We start from the raw sequence: 22,831 nt of genomic DNA on the forward strand, positions 1-22,831 counted from the left end.
TCATTTATCTACTGGGGACAACTGTCATCAGAGGAGAGTGGGTAATAGAGCCTGAGGTAATGAACTCTTCAATTGTCCTAGAGTTAATGGTCTTCTCTTCTTCTGAAAGAGTGGGAGAATCCATATACTGAGATAAGGTATTTCTCCGAAGCATTGGGTAGCAAAAAACCAGTTTGTCTTTGGATGTAGGAGTAGGTTGATAGTTTCTTGGATTGGAGGCACTATCTTACAAACAGGAGGCGGGTAAGTAGTTGGTTGTTAGAAGTGAATAGTTAGTTTCTCCTGAAATGCTGTTAATCATTGCTGAGTTCTTCGTAAGTTTAAGCTATGTAGACAGTAGGATCTTCAAATACTGCAGGTATTAAATTACCGTTGATAATATTCAGCTTGATGCCATGGCTTTAGGCATAAGGTGAGTTGTTACCCTAAGTTAGTGAATCGGTGAGTATCTTGAGCCATGAGCAGTACAAAATAATCTGCATAGGTCATTGGAAAATAATTATATTAGTTAATGAATACTAGAGTTAATTAATTACCAATTAATTGCCGCAGGTTATAGCTAGCTAGCTGCCCATAGCAGCAGTGAATCAGTTACTAGGGGGAAAGAGATACATTACAAAAAGGGTTGTAAGCTACGTTGGTTATAGGTAACTGATGGTTTCTTTATGAAAAGAATAGTGCTTCATGTCAGCAAAGCAATAGCCAAGCCAGCTGTGAAAACTCGCACAATGCTGGTAACCGTTCAAACATGTGTGCACCATTACCGAGGGTTGGCACTGACTTACCAGGAACCATTCCTGCAAGAGTTGATGTTGGGTAGCTGCCTTGTCCAGTTGGGGGAACGTGGGGTGGGTAGCCAGGCAAGGTGGTGCTTGCCATATCACGACCTGAAAAGGGAGAGAATCGGGACAGGTGATCAATATGGATAAGATCTTTAAATATGGATTTGGTATCACCTTTTGTCCCACTGTCACATGACTTGATAGGCAACTACTGCACCCCCTTCTCTTACATGAGTTCTGTCCACCCGCTGAAAATTCTGGGTGAAAATTGGGGCACTTTTGATCTTGCGCTGTAAGGATGAATGTTAAAACTTAGCTTTGATGAGGCTCAAAAGAATTCGGTTTGTTTCATTGTAGATTTTGGATCTATTTTAACTAAATCAAAATGGCCCTGATCTGCACAGAGAATGGCAGCATATTCTTTGCCAGAGTAGCTGAGGTCCCAAATATATGCAGTGGATGCAGTTCCAAAACTGTGGTGATGTTGCTTTAGGGCATGATCAATGTGCAAGGCACTGGGAAGTGATCCAAGAGTTTTCTGTGCCTATTTCTCTTCCCACCTTTGCCATTCACCTGCTGAGGGTTTTAAGAAAGTCACTTTACCTCTCTGTGCTTCTTTTTATGCTGCAAACTCTTTGGTGCAAGGGCACACTTTTAGTACATTTGCACAGTGCTTAGCATGAGACCAGTACTGGTTGGACTCCTTCCAGGTGCTGGTGTACTACATGTAATAATAGGATCATGCAAATTAGTTTGAGTCTCACTTCTTTTTTATCACAGGTACAAGTTTTTGTTTGTAATACTTAAAGCTGTGATTTCTATTCACCACCAAAGTAGTAAAGAGGGGTGTGGACTGGGTGAATGATTGTAGTTTATTTTTCCTCTCAGGAAGTGCAGCTGGGGGCTTCTTGGTTGATGCCAGAGGCATTTCCTCATTTGGACTGGTTAGCCTGAAAATGGGCCAGCCAGAAGGGCATTTGCTGTTAGCGCTTATTGCATTTAAATGAACTAAAATAATCTCAGAAGCTGCTGGGAGTTTCAAGCCAAAGCAAAACAAAACAAACAAAGAAAAACAAAACAAAACGCTAAATAAATTAAGATAATCTTTCCCCCACAGCTGCTGAGAGATTTACAACTCAACCTCCAACACTGCCTACTGAGATGTCAGCCTGTTCCAGGCATCTAAAGCCTTTCACATTCCCTAGATGAACTGTAGCTCACCAAGAAGTTTGTGCCATTTTTTGTTCTTTTGTTAAATTTTGTCTCTCCTGTCTGTTCTAACTGGAGGGCAAGAGTCTGATTCACCTTTAGGAGTGACAGGTTAAATATAGCCCGTTAACACCACTGGAATCACTGGAACAGTGCTGGGATATGCCAGTGAAAGAAGAAGCAGCACTGGTTTAGCTCTACTACCAGCAGAATGGTAACTGATAAAAGCAGGCCCTGGAACAAGCATGAACCTTGGCTGAGGAATCAGAAATAATTAACAGTTACAAGGCAAAGCAAAAACTAATAAGCATGGAACATTAACCTGAAGGGAGGAAGTTTCTCTGGGATGAGGTAGGATAACCTAGTGTCATTGCTTTCACAGGTCTTGACTAAAGATTACTGAGGTGATTTACTCAAGAAAACAGAAATGCGAGTTCATTCTTTCTCCCTGAAGAGGTTCCTGATCAGTGGCTGATGTTCCTAGCTAACGTCCTCTTAGACAACAACTGAGCCATATTCCAGCCACTCCCCAATACCAATAAAAATAAATACATAATGTATCAGGGATTAATATTCTACACTCTTTTACTCTTTTATCACCGTTATTTCTTCAGTGATTTGTAGCTGTATGTTAAGCAGTATGAATAACACCTAGTAGATGTAGGTTTTTTTTTTTTCTCACTTTGGTTTAAGGAAAGAAATTTTTATGCTTAAAATTCTTGTTCTTTTGGTTTCATTTGTTGACTAGCCTGAGAAATAACAAGTGATGAGTGAGAAAACAGTATCACTGAAAAGTTAGAGATAACATTATGTACCTGCAAGCAAAATTTATTCATTTTGACACTTCCATTCAGGTGGGAACACATATACACTTACTCTGCTACTTGATGTGCGCACATATGCCCCTGTGTTTTTATTCAGACATGAGCACACAGAGGTTGATGTTTAAAACTGAGCATGGAAAATTTGTTGGAAAGTGATCATCTGTCAAAATCCCAGTCTTGAAAAAGAAGATAACAAACAAGTACTGTATCGGTAACAACAGTAGTAAGAGTCTCACAGAGAAACTCTTAAAATGCTGTTACATACAAACAGGCCCCTTCCATAACATCCTCTCATTACAAACAGGTAGACAGGATTATTAAATTCTTGTACTGCGGGGCTGTGGTAAAGCTAGCTCATAACATGCTTCCAACTCCAGCCATTCTTCTCCTGCAAGAACCATCTGAGTGAGGAACAGCACCTGAATCACTGTGACATTGTTTGTGCTTTTGAACACTTTGTACCATGTCTAGCTCCCTATAAGAGTCCTAAGGCAAGTGCCTCTCAAGAAACACAGCACCTTCTAGGCTAGAGGATGGTCATATATGACAGTATCCCCAGATATCTGTAATGTTGGAGAGAGTCGGGAGACTTCTTGGCTTAGGAAGAGCCCAGAACTCAGAGGCTCTTACTGGCTGCAGTAAGGTAGGACCAAGACAGTGTTATGAACACAAGTCTTCTCTGCTGTTACTTGCTGTTTTCCTACATGGAGGTTTACAAATGGAAATCTCACATGACAAGACAAAGGAAGGATATTAAGTCAAAAAAGAAAAATAATATAGGAACATGAAGAGGCGGAGGTAAGATATGTTTCTTGAGTATTAGGGACTGTGGTCTGCACTAAGACTTGTCTGTTCTGAAAGAGCCCAGATTACATCCTTTGGAAAATGCTCAGTGGTCACCTAAAATGATACCCACTATTTCACCCAAGTCCCCCCTGGGATTCTGCAGCAATGTTGCTTCAGTCACCTTCTCAGGAGTTTTCCTTACTACCTACCTGAAACTTGACCTTCCTCCCCATCTTCCCCTCCTGCCTGCTGCTCATAAGTGCTGCCATCTTCTGCAGCCTATTTCTTCACTCCTGCTCTTCCCTTGAAGGCTACCTATCTCAGCTCTGTATTCTTTCAACTGTAAAACATAGTCTCTCACACATCCTTCCTGCTCTTGACATTCAGACATGATGCTGGGTTTCTTAACTGCTTGGTCTGCTGTGTGAAGGCACCAGCTCACATTGACACTCCCAAAACCGGTGACTCAAATGCTGCTCACAGCATGGCTATGGCAGTGCTCACCAATGTCTATCTGACTTAGTAGCTACAACCCATGCTGAACAACCCAGACAGGCCTGGAGGTGGCTGGGATCTTCACGCTGCTATCATCTGCCTTGGGCTAGCACACAGTGTGCTACGCCTGCAGTACTCAAGGTATTGAGTACTCAGGGTATTGGATGGCTAATTGAGGCAACACAGGATGTTTTGCTGTATGTGAAATTCTATACTAAGTCCCAAGCCCAATCCAACTGGGACACCCAGTGACTTCTAGGTAGTTAGAGCTTCTTTTCCTGTTTTGTTCTAAAAATGAAGGACAGGCATGAAAACTTTCTGATTCTTCATGGAGCTGAAAACATATGCTGCATATGCAGACCTAGAACATGGTTGCTCTGGTTCCCACTTGCACTCAAAGAGCTTGCAGCATTTACTGGCCTCCCCGTCAGACGAAACTAAACCCCTTGCCTACAGCATCCCCACTCAGTTCGTGGCCAAGGCCGGTTACCTGCTATCAGAGGCTGGCTGCTGGACTGCCCAAAGTGGGCACCATGATGAAGGAAGGCACTGTAGCAAGGCGTGGACGCATCGTCTGAAAGGGCCATGTGGAAGGGCTGAAGATCAGCCTGCCCAGAGCCGACCGGCGTGGTGGGGGTGAAAGGGGTGAGAGAGGCTCCATGAGGCTCTTGCTTTATACTGAGGGGAGAGGAGAGGTTTTCTGTGGTAGGGTAAGGGATGGACACAGACAGACAAAGGGAACAGGGGAAGGAAGAGGAGGGTGGGGAAGGGAGGAGAGGAAGAACAAAATGGGTAAATGAAAATGGAGTGGTTAAAATCTACAGGGAAATTAATTTTAAAACAAAAACAAAAATAAAAAGGCTAGGAGTAGATCAGAGGAGCCAGTGCTGAGACAACAGCAGTTAATGTGCCTGGGGGCTAGGCTCGGACTGCAGGAATGCCTCTGCAGGGCAGCAGGAGATGAGGGGAATGGAGTGCAGTGGCAGAGGGGAGGAATGGGAGGCAGGAAGAGGAGAGGTGAGGGAGGGAACATGCAGGAAAGGGAGGACAGGAAGAAGCATAGGATTGGGAAGAAGAATGCTCTGAAGCTTTTGTGCTCCCTTTCCTGCTGCTTTTTCTTGCTGGCCAAGGGCATATGAAGATGCTACACTTACACAGTTGGGCCCAAGGAATTACACAGCTTTTTCTCTTCAGACCCAAGGTAACCTTCCTCAGGAGAGCATCTTGCTATAAACATCTATTATACAGATTGCTGGGTTTAATGGCCAAAGCTTCTCAAGCCAAATTTCATAAAAGTTTGACAAAAATGGTATAGCTAGAGTTTGAGGAGGTTAAAATACAAATGGGACTGTGCAATTAATAGACAGATGGATCAATCAATTGATCTTTTTCACAGTGGCACATTTTGGAGATTTAACCATAAAAGCAGTCAGGACTGACTCTGATTATTCCCAGAGAGTAGTTTTGCCAGATAGGTACGTTGACAGAGAGACATAATGGAAGAGAGGGAATGTGGGGGACTTATAAAAGGTCTAATTTTCATTGTTTGCATTGGGCCTCCATTTTTGATGTGCAGATTTTCATAGGCACAATAGATTCAGCTTTGCAACTGCTCCTAACTTGGCTGCCAAGTAGGATGTTTGGGAATTGGAGAACTCTGTGACCTAAAGCATGGGTACTCCAGAACACCCACTGTTGTTGTGTCAGCAGTAATAGAGTTCTGTATTTGGACATCTGAAAGCAAAGCATGGATGATGTGATCAGATCAAATCCAAATTATCTAGCAAATCATCCATCCTCAGGTAAACACATTCAAGCCAATAAATGAAAGCCATCTCTCCGCTGTGATGACAACTATTGCCAATAGCCTATGAAATAAGTTAGTTCTGGTGGTTTTGATTTATACAGAGAAATAGAAATACGACATATAATTAGGTCATAAATCTGACTTCATTAATGTAGAACTGGCTTAATTAATTTTCGGCACCTTGTTGCCTTGAGGCTGTAGTGCTCACCTAGACAATAAAGGGCTGGGCAATTTCTCTCTGCGAATGCTGTTTATCCTGAGACATTTGTTTCCTAAAGATTTGCTACCTGGCAGAAATGATAGTTTGCCATCTGTGTTCTCCTCCAAGTACTTCTAACATGGATGGCCAGCACAGGTCTCTGATCCCCAAGACTTCTTTGCAGGAAAGTTTCAATTAATTGGGAAGAATCAGTCCTGGATAAAAGGGATACAGTTCCTCAAGTCTGTGGTATGCTAAGTGAGGATTGTAATTTCTTTTCCCTTCTTTGCTAGGAAGCTCTGTTTGGCAAGGACCTTTTGTGGAGGATATGGGGAACAGAAGTTGGAGTATCTGGATTTTGTTGTACAGTTAATTAAAGTCCCCAGAGTAGGCAGCACATCAGCACCCAGCTTCTGCTTTTTACAACCATACACTGTCCTACTATCCCACTAGTGGAGACTTCATATGCCAGAGCCAGTCTCTGCAGATCGAGAACCCCCCAAGCTATTTTTCTCCTGCATCTTCTCTCATCAGATGGAAAGGAGTGCACAGATTTACTTTCAGACCAGACAGGCAGAGTCATCACCAGCATTCTGGGAGGGCTTGAAGCCTTTATCCAAATAATGTTGATACAAGATAATTTGGATGTAGAGACCTATCTGCAGGCAGAGGGCCAAAAGTTCCCTGGGCTTTCACAGGCTGCAAGTGAAGTGATATTTTTCAAGAAATCCATTTGACAGTGATACATAAATAAAGTAGGGACACTTCGGTCCTGGGCATTTTCCGAGACAGCAGGTGTGGGGAGCTGCTGAGGAGGAAAGGGCAGAGAGTAAGGTGGACATGGAAGCGTGGGTGGGCAGAAGCAAGAGGTGCTATGGGCAGGGGTTAATCCTGTTTGCACAGCCCCCAGGCACATTGGGTTTCTTAGTCCCTCCCCTGCTTTATTTCTCTTTTAAAGCATGGAATTTTCAGCTATAATCCTTCCTAAACCGCAGCATTTTTCAGGCGCTCTGTGTAAGTGAAACCATAATCTCTGGTAAAACAGACTGCTTAAGCTGCTGTAGCATTAGGCCAATCTGATCCAGCCCCTGGATTTCCGCTCTGCCCAGCCACCACAGAGAGGATTTCAGCCTGAAAGACTGTGTAAAGCCCTTGCAATGGGAACAACAGTGCTAGGCCTTGCCTTGCAAAGCTGGGAAGGGTTAAGGGACCAGGAGCTATTTGTCCCGATGTTGTGAGGCTGTTAAAACCCCTGTCAGACTCACAGTGGAGATGAGCCCAGCCCTCTCTTGAACACATCAAGGCTTATGAAGAAAAATTCCTTGCACCTTCCAGAGGCATCACCACTTACTCAGTGTGTGGGGGGATAAAGAAGTCAACAGTAACATGGCAAAGAGACTTGAACACAATAATGCTAAACACTCTTCTCTCTAAGAATAGTGGAAAGGAGGCGAGGATAAGGTCAGACAGCGAATGATTGCACAACCAAAACTCAGACTTTTATGTGTCTATTTATCTGTCTGTCTATCTTTCCCTCTACACTCTGCAACTGCACAGACATAATTTATATCCCATGTATCTTTACTGATGGATGGCATTTACCATTTTTTACTCCTTTGTTGTCCAACTCTCCACTGACTAAAAGCACCAGAATTCTGTCTCTGGTATAACTCCTGCCACTGCTATGCTGGAATAATTGCCCCAGCAGTGAATTATAGCTCCAAAGCATGTCACTGTATACAAAATCAATTGATTGATCTATCTCTCCACCTGTGAATGGCACAGTCCCATTTTTCATTTTAACCACCTCAAACTTCAGCTGCATCTTTTATGTTTTCAATTTTGATTTTTCCATTCTCTAATTCTTTCATATTTGTGATGGAGAACTTGCCCCTGCCTATCAGAAGTCCTGCTACTGCCAGCAAGCTGTGGAGCAGTGCCATACTGGCTTGTCTATGTTGTGTTGAGGAGTGTTCCTTTCTAAGGCTCCTTAAGCAAATGCCAAGGTATGTCTTGCTCCTAAGGCTGGAATACCAACCTGTAATCAAATGGGGGGGAAATGGAATGAGTTTGCAACCCCTTTCCAAAGCAGCAGAAATCTATTCCTGCCCCAGTCTCCTTTCTTCTTCTAAAAGGCAAGCAGTATCCTTGTTTGTAGGCGACAAAAAAAAAATTGCCCACTGTCATGGTGGGGGTAACTTGAAAGTCAACAGGGTGGGGATATAGGTGGAAACACAGCAGAGAACAACATTTTGTGCATCACCTACTCCTCTCTTTCTGACTGTACTTGCTGTGTTATGGTTGTTTTTCTTCCGTTCTAACCCTCTCCTCTGTTATTTTGGCAAAGAGCAAGAACTGGTGATCTCTAGCCTAAATTCCCACTGCAAATGAAGGGATTTTGGGCAGACAGTGAGAGGAAGATTCACAGCTTTGGGTTCCTATGGAGACTCATCTCAGCTTTTATCATGCTCTCTCGTGCTGAAGGGAAGGGAAGCGGGGAAGGGGGAGGTTGCAGGACTAGATAAGCTGCTTGTTTTTCATTGCTGGCTTCCTGGAGGATAAGCTATCTGCATCCAGTGCTCCTTTTCATTACAGTACACAAAGAATACCAAAATGGCACATCCATGCATGAGGGATGGCTTTTACACACCCACTCAACACTGTTTACCATTTTGACAATGTTTCCTGCTCTTTGTCTTTTCCTGAGGTCTCTATCAAATATTTGTATGACCCCAGTGCCCCACACTTTAGAACCCATATCCTTACAGCATCACTTAGAGGTCACTCATTTATCTGTGAAGAACTGAGCCCAGAGAAGAATATTCAAGTTCGTGTCGGAACCCTGTGCCAAAGCTGAATCTTATCTCAGGTGAATTCTATCCTTGTACCCACCTCTGAAACATCTTTTTCTGTATTTGTGTTCTCTATTCCTTCGAGAAGTTTCATTGTGGTAAACAGAATGGGACTGGGTCCTCAGAACTCATGGACTGGTGAGTTTACACTATAGGCTGTGGAGTCACATCACTTTCTCCTACATGGGAATCTTGCCTCCAGTTCCAAAAGCCATACAAAAGACCAGACATGACTGACACAGCATATTGTTTACTTTTGCTTACTGTCATGTCAGAAGAACCACTTTTTCTATTCTTAGTTTCCTAGGTTTTCTGTTGCAAGAGTGTTTTGTAAGTTGCACTGAAAATAAAGACTGTCTTCCCTTCTCTGATCATAACAGACCTTTGCTAGAAGAACTTAAAAGCGTGCCAAGATTAGCCTACTTCTCATTATACCTTTCTTGTCTTCCTACTGACTAGAGAGTGAGCCTTGTATGTTCAGGTTTATTTTCTGTTTCTGCACACATTAATCCCTTTTCTTAGCCCATTACATTGTTGAGTACATGTTTAAAGAAACAACCTTGGATTGCTTTCCCCTAAGAGTCAAAGCTGTTGTGACATCACATTCCATGTCAAATTTTGTAATCTATTTGCCTTATTTTTTTCATTAAACTGAATGTTATAAATCTAGGTTTTGTGTCTGATCTGATCAACTGATGCTTTCCAAGTAAACTGACCTGCTAACTCTGAATGTTACTTTGAAGAGAAAATTATATAGTCTTCATATAGAGTTAAACATGGAGCTTCCAGTAGACCTGTGATCTGGACTTACTCTTTGAAGCTACTTGATCACTTAATCACTTGAGAACTCCACTGAAGTCTATTTCATATGGCTCTCAGTACATTTGTTTAGAGATGGACCTGAAGAAGGAAGATATGCTTTAAAGTCCTGCATGGAGGGGAGAAAGATGTGTATGCAACTTGTGCACTTGGCAAAGAGAAATTCAGTGGAGTTTATCCTGTCCCCTTTCTTGAGTCCCAGCCCATTGGATTTGGCAAGTTCTGCCTGTCTTGAAATGTAATGTGCTTATTCCTTGTTGGTTTGGGACTTGAATGTTACCTCTTAAACAAGATGCTTTTGAAATATGTACTGGGCAATGCAATTAGAACCTGTTAGTTTTTCATGCAGTCCTCATCACAGGTAACTCCAAGGTTTCATCATAATGGTATTTTACTGATCACAAGATAGGATAGATCTTCCTTGGTAACCCACAGCGGTCCTAAACTTAAAAAGATGGGAAAAAGATTACTCCAGTCTCTCTAGTTCTCTGAAAGACTGCAGTGGGCAATTTTGGTTGTACAAGAAGTGAAGAGAAATTCTGATTAATTCCAGTACAGCTGATGGACATCAAAAGTTATTAATGTCTGCTTAACCCAGTTATAAAGCACAGTCTTCGCTACACTGGGCAAATATCTACATCATAAGAATTTTTATCAAAGTTGTACTTCTTGGATCCTTCATTTAACCTCAGAAGAAAAGGCAAAACTTGAATTTCTGGAAAGACAATACAATACAATTATTTTCTTTTAAAAAGTCCCCTTTTGTCCAGCACCATAGAGTGTGGCAGCCTGCAATGCTGTCCTCTTGCTGAAGAAAATTGGACTGGGAATGCCAATTCACTGCCATTGTCATTATATAACATTATTTTCACTCACTGCTATTGTTCACTTAAATACTAATTTAAGGAAAGCAAAGATATTATTTCTTTTGGGTCCATCCATTTCTGTGTTCTTTAGTTGAATATGCCTTTAAAGCCCACCAGCTGCTTTCTTCAGCATCATAAAGTTACTGTCAGTGAAAATCCCACTGAATGCATATAAATAGTTTAAGTGATTCCTTCCCCTCTACCCCCCCATTCCTGTCTGTTCCAGGGATCATTCATCTGACCATCTATCACTCTCAGCCATTTGGTCCCAGAGAAGAATAGTAACACCTTTTGCTTTTACAAATTCCTTGACTAGATAAGAAGATATTATCTCTTCTTAAGGAGGGGAAACAGTTGATTAAACTTGGAGGTCCTGTGGACGTCTGCTTTTGCCAGTTCCTCATCTTAAATATGAGAGGCTTGCTCACAGAAAATATGACCTTCATTTTAGTAAGGCAGGATAGTAAGAACCTTGTAGCAGTCGCATGAATGATTATCATATTCCATTCTCATGGCATTGGAGCATCCAGAGGTGTGCCTAAGAGGCTGCTTGACTGCAGCCATGCTGCTGTGCTGCTGAGCGGGGTCAGCATCTGTGGGATCTGCCATCACCAAAGCCAACTTGGGCCCCCACAGCAGTTTGCTAAAGAGGTTTTCTTAAGTCAGCTTAGTCAAGCCCTGGCCAGGGCCATTGCTCACTGGTATCAGAGGCTAAATTAGACTGGAGTAAGACAAGAATTTTTCACCAGTACAAACAAGGAAAAGGGGAAGGAAATGCTTCTGCTCTCACCATAACATTATAAGTACAACTGAATGTAATGGTCAGTTTTAGTCATGATTTAAAACAGCAAGCTGGATCAACTTGTTTTACATTTCCACTGTGAGGCTGTTTTCTACATGCTTGAATTTTATGGGACGTAACAAATATTTTGACAAATACAAAATTTACCCTAAACATAGTTATTTCAGTTTTTGCTAAGTAGATGAACTGCATCATGTGCACATTTATTTAAGCAATTATGTTGTTTAATATAATTTGTCTTCACATATTATTACATGGGAAAATAGTGAACAATGAGTCCATATTATTATTTTATTAGATTATTAACTTTTTACTTGTTATCTGTGTCAAGTTATATTTGGATGGAAATTAGACTTAAATTAAACACAGTATTTGTAATTATTCATGCTAATTAAATAAAATGACCATAAGTTCCCTGACTTCCTAAATATATTAGAACAGAAAAAGCAAGCTTTTCTAATCAGGTTTTGCCTTAAAAAATTATTTATTAAATGGAGGAAAGGATAGATATAAGGAGGAAGTTGGACTGATTTAAGAACCCTATTTTAAAACTTATAGATTTCATCCTTTCATACCAACTCTAATTCACTTAATTTGAGGAAAACAAATGTTCCTGCTTTTTCAAATCCTAGTTTGTTTCTTCATTTTAAATGACCAGGTTATTGAACTGAACAAAATTTTCTTTGGTTCACTCACTAATTTTAAATGAAGGAAATAGTATCTTTTCACCTGGCAGGAGGCTAAAGTTCTCAAAGGATGGTTTTGCATTTCAGAAAAATTTTGGATCCAAGTGTCTAGCCAGTGATTTCTCCATGATTGGCATCACAGCTTTCCTGAAAACTTTCATAGAAATCAGATGCTGTTTGATTACTACGTTTTTTATGTCTTTCAGGTATAGCAAGTATCCTTTTTAGTCAGTAATTCCAACTTTTTTGCATACGTTCATGTATGAATTTAAAAAATAAACTGAAAAAAATCTGATCCCATGTCAGAGAGGGGAGGCCTAAAGGAAAGTGAAATCCATGAACTTTTTGCTTTTGTGGTGCCTTTGTTTGATACACTGTGAGTTGTCATCAGGATTTCTCACCCTGGATGATATTTGTTGCTTTAGGAAAAAAAAAAAAATTTCCCAGAGAGAAGGAAACATTTTCCATATAGTACATGGTAGGTGTTTTGGTGTGGGTGGTGATGACTTTAAAAGTTCTGTATTCCTGTTAATAGGTGCTAACTGTAGCAGAGAAGCACTCATAAACCTCCTCACAGGAAGAGAAGGGGACACGTACTCCCATTTCAGTCACCATAGAAGTTCCTGGAGTGATGGGGTTTTTTTCATCTTGTCTTTTACCTTTACTTTTTCTTTGTACATCTCATGGATTGTAGTGGGCTCACAAACAAGGTCTATTTAGTTAAAACTTCTGGGATTCAACTAAAGGAAATTTTTCTTCACCTTTCCTGTAAAATTTATGACCCATCCAGTAGGTAAACCCTCCCCTTTAGTAGTTAACAAGCAAGTTTCAAGCCATACATGAAAGGTCCATCGTGCTGTAGTACTGCCTTTCTGTTGGGTAACTCCTGGGCTAGATAATTGAGTTGGAAAGGGCTCTGTTCCCAAACGATTAATCTAAGTCCCCAGAACCTGCTTTGAAGACATCTCACTTCTTTGCACGACTATTCCAGAAGCTGTGACTTCTGGTGGTGCTTAAAGACAGATCTTAACCTTTGTTCTCTTCTTGATTCAAGGCTTCTGTGAACATCCTTGTGCTTTTAAAGTATTCCTATTGCTAGTGCCAAAATCTTGAGGTTCTTCTCCACTCCTCTCTTGGCTGTTGAGTACCTACCTAGCTATTGAGTACCTTCCAAACTCAAAGATCCATGGAAATGAGTGAATAAAGGAAAGCTATTGAGGTTTTCTGGTTTTACCTAGTCCTGTAGAGATTTATGCTCATCTGCTTTGACTGTTTGCCTTCAAGAGACATAATTGAAGTAGAACAACTCTGAACAACAAAATTCTTGGAACAGTGTTCAACTGCATGTACTTGCTTTATCATGGTATGTTCAAGCTTGGATCTTTGCTTCTACAAATTCTGACCAAAGATACTGTCCAAGAAACTGTGAGGGATCTACACCAATCCAGCTTTGAGAGCCATGCAACATCAAGGCAAGATGTAGCTGGTCTGCTGGCCTGTGTGTGCAGAAAGACATGAGGCGGTGTTCTCAAGTAACTCTTAAGAGCTTTCTCTTTCTGCATTGTCACAAGGAAGTTGAAAATTTCTGCATTGTCTGTTCCATATGCAGGACAGCAGAGTATGTTTCCTAGCCTAGGGTCCAGCTAGTCCCTAAGTGTCAACTCAAAATTCCTTGCATGTACTTAATAGGGAGAAATAAGATGACCTGTCTGCTCCACAGCAAAAAAATGCTTTAGGAGACATGAGTAAGAAATGAGCCATCTAAGACATGTTAGTAGAATAATTGTCTGAAGGGGAGTGTTTGATATTGGCAGTACTAGGTAAGGCTGGGCTGTACATAGCTGTGGTGCTAAGCTGTGTCTTTGAATAGATGCCCAGGACTTTGGGGAAGACTTTCTGGCACGTTGAAGTGGTGGCTGCCTGTTTTGCAGCATTTTCAGCTCTTCAGTTCCAAGAAGCCCCCAGACAAGTCCCCAGATAAAGGGATTTCAGTAACACTGTTCCTTAACGATCTCGCTACATTTCAAAATCTTAGGTAGCTACATATTGTTGAGGTTCTGATGGCTTTTGGAGGGGTGTGTTCTCAGAATGGTGTGAACTGAAAGAGCTTGCTGAGGACAGTTAGTCATGAGCCAGAGAGAAGAACTTTCTCTTAAGTCTTCAGAAAGGACAAGAATCTAGTGTCATACAGCTTTGGTTTGGAAAGACCTAGCGATATTTTCTTCTGTCTGGGAAGACTAACCTGGGGAGATTTGCTTGTAGACTGAAGCTCTAAATCTTACATTGTGAAGTGACTGCACACAGAATTTGTACCCTGAATGGGTAGATTTGTTTCACATTTGTTTCAGGTATCACCTGGATTCACAGACTGCCCTGGGACAAAAGTAAGAGGCATTCTGAGGATGACACCATAGCAGCAAAAGAGGCAGCCAGCAATTCAATACTCACTATTACTCCAATATCCCTTCCTGGGAGCAGGATCTGGGTGATACCAAAGAAATCTGCATGCCTCTTCTTTAATTTCCTAGCTGGGGTAGATCAGGAGGCAGCACTGAGTTCCTCACCTCTCTGGTCCTTCCTGAAAGCATTGCCCAGCCCCATAGCAAACATATCATGAATCATTCATCTTTAATAGATTATGCAAATTGAGAACATCAGATCAATGGAGATCAATACCTGCAACCATTTAATTGCCAGCAAAAACATTTTAAGAATGAGCATTATCTGAAGTCTTTTCTTGGGTAATGGCACCATTAATCCAAACATTGGATCCTGGCCTAAGTGTAGAGGAAAAATTCTCCGCCCTTCTTCCCTTGATGCCTTTCAGGGTGTTGAGGGGCTTTTTCTTCCCCTTTTCATTTCCAGTTTCTGAGTTTCTCCATCATTACAACCAGTGAACAGCTCCCAGTGCTAATAGTTCTGCTTTTGTTACTCTGCACTGATTGAAATGTCGCATACAGATTGAGATGTTAGTGCTAAGTTGCCACCTGGGAATGTCAAGCTGGGTCTGAAATGAACTTTTCTCACTCTTGGATCCAGATGGATCAGATGGGGATATTCTCAAGCTGAGCTGGGAGTGTGGCAGGGAACAGAGTAGGGGTGGCACAGGTTGGGGGGGACATGAAGAAAATTTTTTGTCTTGGCCTATAGTCTCTTCTGTGAGACCAAATCTGTCTCCTGCTGTGCCCTTGTGAGAGTCATGTCCAAGGCTTGTGTAGTGTCCCAGCCTTCAGGAAGCCTGCTCTCACGTTAACAGGCTGGAATGCACCATCTTCGCTTAGGCAAAAGGACTAAAAAGAATTATTTTCATGGTCCTTTTGAATCTTAAACTCTGACTGTAGACACGTCACCTTTGCATTCAGCTGTGGGGATTTGCCTTGCTCTCCTACTGGCTTTGCTCCCCAAAGACAAGAAGATATTTCCTGTAAGAGATGTGGATCTGCTGAACAGTAGATGAACGCCAGCTGAGTTTTGCAAATACAAAGAAAAGTAAAACACTTTTGCCACAGCTAAGCTGTTTTTTTTTTTCTGGTTGGCTAAGAAACTGCACGGATACAAGGATACTGACTCAAGCCTGATAGCTGTAAAAGCCGTGAAAAAGGTCTGGGGATGTCATGCTTTCTAGACACTTCCTGAATAATGTAGTTCATCTCCCATGTTCTCCAAGAGATTTTGCAGACCTCACACTGGATATTCTCTGTGTTTCAGTTAACTGTTACTAATCCTGCCTGGTCCCAAAGTTCTTGGTAGCCAGAAGTTGCATGCAACAATATGCTCTTGGTCAGTGTTTGCTGAACAAGCAAGCCTGCCTCAGCCATGAGCTGCTTTGACATTGGGGACTATTAGCTGGGGCTTCTGCAAGAGAAAAATGAGATACAAACTCCAGTGCTCTTGATTCTGTGCCATCAGAGGACTGTTTTGGTCAAGGGACAAGAAGCTTCTTCCCTTGCTAACAGGACTGAGACCTCTTTGTCTTGAGTTGTTTCTCAACTTTTGCCGTGAGGTTTCTAGAGGGGCTAGAAAGTTGTCAAGAAAGGGGGATATACCAAACAGGGGCAAGTCACTTGAGCCTTGCAGCCACTTTAGCTACCCAGGAGGAGATGTTCAAGTCTATAGTAGCTGTGTGAGCAGCCACAGATGGCAACTAAAGCCTTGAGAAGAAGGGCCGTGGCATCAGAATACTTCCTTATGGCTCTAGACACACACGGGACCGGGCAGTCTAACACCAGTATCAGGACAGTGTGGGAGTGACCTGTGGTCCCAGGCCAAGCTGTGCCACTCAGGTTCTGCATGTGCCACCAGCAAAAAGGAAGTTTCAGTGATGCATCTGCACAGAGATTGCCTCCTATTTCTCTGCATCCAGATTTGTCCGTCACGTGCTTGCTCACAGTTTCTACTCTCCCAGACACATCTGAGTTTATATGTACCCACACATGAGGAAAGGCTGTGAACAAATTTTTTTGCCAGCTTTCATTAGAGACTCATGGGCTTAAGCAGGGGGGAGTTTAGCATTCACAGTTCAGCAGATCTTGGTATTTAATTTGCAAATGCCCCTTCAAAATGCCAGGGCTGAATAAAACTTAAACTATTATTTCTCCAAAAGAAAACCAAGTGGAGATAATGGGTAAGCTATGACCCTGTTCTCAGATACAAAGGAAAAAATCACAGTGCATATTTGGACATATTTGTCCTCCACTAGCATCCAACCCTAAGTCCCATCTGGGCACACAAGTTCGTGATTCACATCTGGGTTTGCCTGTCTTTGAGTCACACCTGGACACATCTAAGTGTACCCCAAACTGCCAACACTCTGAATTTCAAACTTCTTTTGAGCTCTTATGTTCTCCACAGTCTTTCTGTCTCTGTCCTTGTTTGCCACAGAGGGATATCTTGCATTAGCAGAAAAAGCAGAAGCTAATGGTGATGAGGGAAATAAATAAAAAGCTTGGTTTTGCTGTTTGGTCAGGCAGCTTACCGGTCACCACAGGGTACGTCTGGGGTCCTGACACATTTGTCCCCAGGTCTGGGTTAGCAGAGGTGGATAGACTTGATTTGACTTCATCGAGACCAGGGGTCAGAGCTGGGAGGGAGTACTCATTACCCTGGGGAAGAGAGGAGAAAGACAGCTCGCTATTGATGCGATGGGAGAAAGGGAAGGGTGTACAGATGGGGGGGAGGAAGAGTAGAGATGCAAACCCCTGCACAGATGGAAGAGGAGGAGGAGGAGGAAATGGAGAAGATGAAGTGACAAGAGGGTTGAGGAGGATGAGGGCAGGGCATCCTAGGATGAACTGTCCCACCCGCCTGCTTGATGCTGTGAAGGGGAAGAGGGGTGAGGAATCTGGCCTGTTATCTGTGGTATGGCTGAGCCTTCGTTCAGTGCTGTGGGGATGGGGATGGCTGTCTGTGTCTGCCCAGGGGAAAAGAAAGGGGAAATCCACATCCCCTCCTCTTGGCTGAGTGGAGGTGGGAGGTGTTTTGCCCTGGTGACAAGGACAGCTGGGGCATAGGACTACAATGACATGACTAGGACAGGCGGGCTGTAGGAAGCAGCCAGTGGTAGCCCACTGTCGCCAGGGTCTCTGCCTGGGTCGCTTGCCTCCCCTCCACTGTTACCTCTGTCCTAGCTTTTTAGAAACAAAGCCTCATCCGCTGCCTCTGTCACTCTGTGCATTGGGGTATGAAATTGGGGAGGGGGGAGCCACATGGCTAACAGAAGGGTGGGAGGGGGAGAGCCATTGAATCTGAAAGGGTGTCCTGTCCGAAAGGCTCTGGTAATTGCCTTTTTATTGTGGCAGCCTCCAGACCAGACGCGGGAGCTGGAGAAACCAGGAAGGCTACAAAACAGCAGGAAAAGTTGCTCTGATTAATATTACGTTAAATTAAAACTGATTTTCTGCTCTTTCTCCTCCGTTTTTTTCCATGCACTTCCCCAACCCCCTCCCCACATCTTCCCCTCCTCCAGCAGGCTCCACGCATGCTGCCCCCTCCCCGCCCCTGTCCCTGCTTGGCTAGGACTGCCTAGTCATTTCCAATTCCTTCTTGTATTGATCTTCCTGTAGAAATCAGTTTTGTAATTAGCTGCAAATTAGGCCTTCTACTGGGGGTGAGCCTGCCCCCTGATTTATCACCAGAGTAATTCGCTGTGATCGGAGAGAAATTAAAATGAACTCAATTAGGCTTTGGATTTGCTTTATGGGCCCTGCTCAGAGTTTCAGGGGGAAAAATGACTGTGCTGGTGCTTAATAGTCTAATGAAAGTAAATAAAGGTTATTCATTGTAATAAACCCAGGGACTCTGGGATGAAGGGAGTCCACAGCCAGCCTCTCCTTCTCTTCCTTTGTTGGTTTATGGCTTGGGGCGGTTTAAAAAGACTTTTGATTTTCATTTTATTAAGACAAACAGCTTTTGGGATAAAAGGCCGGGAGAGTGGGGGAGTAAAGAAAAGGTGGGCAGAGCTGCAGAAGTGTGGAAAACTATGTTGGAGATGGGAGTCAAGTCTCAGCATTGGGCCATGAAGGAAAATGATCCATTAAAACCAAACCCTGTGGCTCGCTGGTCACCAGTGGGATCTCAGTGTGCAGAGTTTCTGTGCAGTGCTGCATGCCAGTGAACATGCATGGGGGTGTAGGCATGTTCATGGCAAGAACAGGCTTGCATACAGACAGATGTGTGTGCAGAAGGAAAAGATGTCATGGGGACAGAGGAGAGCACAGTGTGCATGTATACAGCCAGTTCACGAGAGGAGGTAAAGCTTGTGTATACACGAGTATCAGCACAGTGATATAGTTACAACTAGACAGAGCTGTAAAAGGTACGTGCACTAACAGGTCAGTGTCAGAACAAGGGGTGGAGAGGGGGAGAGGGATTTTGGTGAGGGAATCTCCCTGCCATCATCCTCTCAGTGCCTGTGGGTTCCCATTACCAGGCCAAGCCCTCACCTGCTCAGATTTGATGTGCTCTGATGTTTGAAAGACGTCAGGGTAAGAAGGACGCTCAAAAACTCGATCTAAAGCTTCCAGCTGCTGCTGGGTGAAAGTGTCGCCACGAAGGTGCTTCCGCAAACTGTCCACGCTGCTCTGGGAATCTCCATTGGGAACTGAGCCCTCGGATACATCTGCAGGGCACAGACAGAGAAAACAGGGAGTTAGCACCACCCTGGCTTGAACTGGTAATGGATGCAGGACAAGGATGGAGTGAGAAAGAATGAGGCTCTCTGCCTCCACCCAGGTAGCTGTGCCACTCCTGAGGGAAGAGGAGGCTGCAGGGATCCAAGAGGAGCCCCCTCCTCTCTGATGGAGTGGCCAGGCTGCTCCAGTGGGTTCTGTGGGACTCTCCTGCCCAGGATGAGTGAGGCTGTGGAGAATGGTGCTTAGCTCAGAGATGAGTTTCGGTTCCGCTGATTTTCGGTGTTAAAAATTGCCAAATCTCCACTGCTGAGCATAAAATGGGAGCAAAGCAAAGCGATTAGCATCGCTAGAAGACCACTGGAGAGGCAGTTCACAGAGAAACAAGAGTGCTGAGGATGGTCTGTACTGGAGACGACTGAGGAAGCCTGCAATGGGAAAAAGTCTCTCTTACAGCTTGGAGGGGAGCCAGTCTCTGTCATAGCTCCCCAGTCCCATGAGCAGCTATCACTCCTATAATTTCCTTCTCATCTGATCATGTCCTAGATGAGTCTTTCATCCCCCTTAGATAACAGGAAAATCTGGTTTCTGACTCCATGTTTCACCACAGACCAATCTCTCCCTGTGGGGCAGCTGTCCCATCCAAAAAATGTTGGTTTCTGTCCCATTCACCTATGTGTAGTTTGTGATTTATCATGACCTATATCTCTGTTATAAAACTCCCTCCAAAATGAGATGAATCTTTGTCTCTGCCAGTCTCCCTTATTATCCAAAATGAATTATTGTGTTATGAAACCTAGTCCTGCTCAGTGGGAATCAGCCTTCCTGGTATTCCTTTGTTCTTACGAGGAATATAGCTGCCTTCTGGTAGAAGCTTCCCTATAAGTGCATCTCTGTCCCTACAACAGCCCTCTGACACAGTCCAATTTCACAGCAGTGTCTCCTGCCATGTTCCAGGGTGTCTCTATTTCTGTTGTGCCATCCCACATCTCTTATAGCCCACTCATCCCCTCTGCTGTGAGTCTGTTATAAATGCCCTGCCCCATCCAAAGTGAATCTTTTCCTGTGATAAACCATCTGATCACCTATATGGGTTTGGTTTGGGTTTTTTTCCCCTGTTATCTCCCAACTCAGATGAGGTGCATTTTTCTCTGTTATAACCCCTTTTTATCTCCAGTGAGTCTCCTGCTATTAGCATCTGTCACATCCAAGGTGAGTCTGTCTGTTATAACCTCCTGTCCCAGCTGAAGTGAATCTTCCTCTGTCATAATCCCTCATCTCATCTGAGGCAAATCTGCTCATTATAATCTCCTCCAACTGTGCTGAGTATCTTTCTGCTGTCACATCTCAGCCTAACTTCGGTTAGGTTATATATAGGTTATATATATATATAGGTTAGGCCTGGTTATAATTCTCTGCATCATCCATGCTGATATACCTCCATACTCTCCTTCCCCACCTGAATCCCTACCTACTGGGCTTCATCAGACACAAGTCTGACTGCCCTATCACCCTGACTAACCTAAGATCAGGTTCTTCCTCTTGTGCTGCAATTATCTTCCTGGTTTTTCACTAATATGCCTCATACTTAAGCCTTTCTCAGTGGTCTCTAGCCTGTGAATCTCAGAAACCTGCTGTCTGTCAAGAAATTGCTCGAGGGTTCTGTATAGACCTTTTCCTTCCTCCATGCAATCACGAGGTGCTCATGGACACATGATGCTCCCAGGAGCCTGGAGTGACATTCACTGTGCAGCATCCAGAACAATGGCACTCTGCTGCTTCCTCTTCTAGCTCACGGATGGTGCCAAGATGGTATTTTCCTGGCACAGTTAATGCCCAACTGGTGCCTGAGAGTTACAACTGAGCCTGCTGCCTTCTGGCTATGAGATATATCCGTTTATAGGTGATTATACGATATGATATAATCAATAGTACATTATATACAGTAGCGTAGTACAGTACCACTCACAAGACCATAGAAAATATTACATATTGATTTGTCCCTGCCAGCAGCCTTCCCTCGAGCAGCCTCTTCTCTCTTTTTTTCCACCCCATGTCAGAGTAAGGCTGTTTACTGGCACTGATCCCTGGAGTTTTCTCCTCTCCCCAGGCTTATTTGCACAAGAGAAAGTTATCAATTTCCTGAAATCTGAAGTTCATTACAGATTTGACTAAGAAAACAAAGCAAAGATCAGGCTTCGTGGACTGCACACTGTGTGGGTCACTACAGTTTTCATGTTTTAGATGGACTGGGCTGTTTCTTCAGGGGGTGGCTTTCTGGAGGACTAAGAGAATTCTGGTCTTCCCTGCAGAAAGCTGGCACAGAACTCCTGGGCCCAGACTCAGAAAAAAATGTTTCTGTATCAGCCTCAACCTGTCTACAGCCTGTGAAGCTGTTTGCCTTTGAGGATTTTTCCACATGTGTCAGTCAGTGTGCATGATTGTACACACCATGATGCTAATACACATGGGTATTTTTGCAGTAGATAATTATTCTGGTATTCTTTAGATTCTGCATCACAGTACATGCCTGACCAGGCATTTGTCTGTGGTTGCTGGTTTTGACTATATCTGATTTTCAAGGATGGCAGCCCTGTACTCTGCATGGTGTTTGGTGTGAGTGGACAGGTGTACAGTAAAACTTTCACTGATTGTCATTAAATCAGATTTTACCCTTAGTGAGTTGCCCTGGGTGGTTACACAGATTTGTGCACACATGCACATGTATTTGCAGTTCTGTCTGCCTTCAGAGCCCTAAGCACATGTGCCTTCCGTGTGTGCACAGGCCATGCCTTTGTGTGAAGCTGAAATCACAGCTTTCTTGAGTCTCTTTTCCTTCATTTATTCAGGGGCCCTTCAGATCTTGACAAATCTGTCACTCTAAATTTGCGAGAGATTATGGTGCTCTCTGCCTAGCACGGAGAGAGGTGATATATGATATCTGCTGCCCCTATTGATTGCCTGATCTGGTGGCAGAGGGCTGGCGAAATGAACTTGAAATGAACATCATGCCTCAACTCATTGTGCGTATAATACACTACTTAATCCCACATTTTTGAGCTGCTATGGAATTCAATTGATCAATCATGTCCCTCTGATAGTACTGTTTTAGGGGTTATTGCTGCTCTGCTCACTGACCTTTCTATTTATTTATTTATTTATTTGTGTCTGCGTGTGTGTGTGTGTGCATGAGCACACATAAGTGTGTATGTATATTTGGGAAACTCAGGACCAGCTGATGAGTGAGGATCTGTATAGTCTATGGGAAATGAAAGATAAGGATGAAAGAAAGAAAAGGGTAAAGAATGGGGTTAAAGAAGAAATAAGAATGATCAAAGCGAGCAAATTAATAGAGAGGGGTGGAAAAGTTGTAAGGAGAAAGACAGTGCCCTAGTTTATGTGGAAATTCCTGAGGGGGAGAGGGAGGAAGGAAGGGGTAGGCCACTCTGCCCTGGCCTAGGCTTTAAAATCTACAAAAGCAAAGAAACTTTTCACAGAGGCCTGTAGGGTACCTTGAGGTGGATCTTGTCTAAACAGCTTGCAGTAGTATTGGGCTTAATAATGATAGGACGCATGA

At 43.3% G+C, this 22,831-nt stretch overlaps 2 protein-coding genes across 14 annotated transcripts in view; one reads left to right on the top strand and one right to left on the bottom strand.

Annotated features, from left to right (window-relative positions):
- LOC138112768 (uncharacterized) overlaps positions 1-22,831 on the top strand; it is a 212,212-nt gene that overhangs the window by 115,457 nt on the left and 73,924 nt on the right. The window lies entirely within an intron of this gene.
- Positions 1-22,831, bottom strand: part of PAX2 (paired box 2) — a 105,669-nt gene that overhangs the window by 14,624 nt on the left and 68,214 nt on the right. For 8 of the 13 annotated variants that reach the window (XM_069019493.1, XM_069019496.1, XM_069019495.1 and 5 more), the window contains 4 exons: positions 19,069-19,244; positions 17,103-17,229; positions 4,587-4,796; positions 786-887 (listed from right to left, as the gene is read on the bottom strand). In XM_069019493.1, the coding sequence (XP_068875594.1) occupies positions 786-887; positions 4,587-4,796; positions 17,103-17,229; positions 19,069-19,244 (615 nt within the window). Of the gene's footprint in view, positions 1-785; positions 888-4,586; positions 4,797-14,607; positions 14,706-17,102; positions 17,230-19,068; positions 19,245-22,831 lie in introns of those variants that run through there. The other 5 variants (XM_069019498.1, XM_069019501.1, XM_069019499.1 and 2 more) reach the window with 3 other exon arrangements.

This window comes from Aphelocoma coerulescens, chromosome 6 (genome assembly GCF_041296385.1).
Source record: "Aphelocoma coerulescens isolate FSJ_1873_10779 chromosome 6, UR_Acoe_1.0, whole genome shotgun sequence".
Lineage (NCBI taxonomy): Eukaryota > Metazoa > Chordata > Aves > Passeriformes > Corvidae > Aphelocoma > Aphelocoma coerulescens.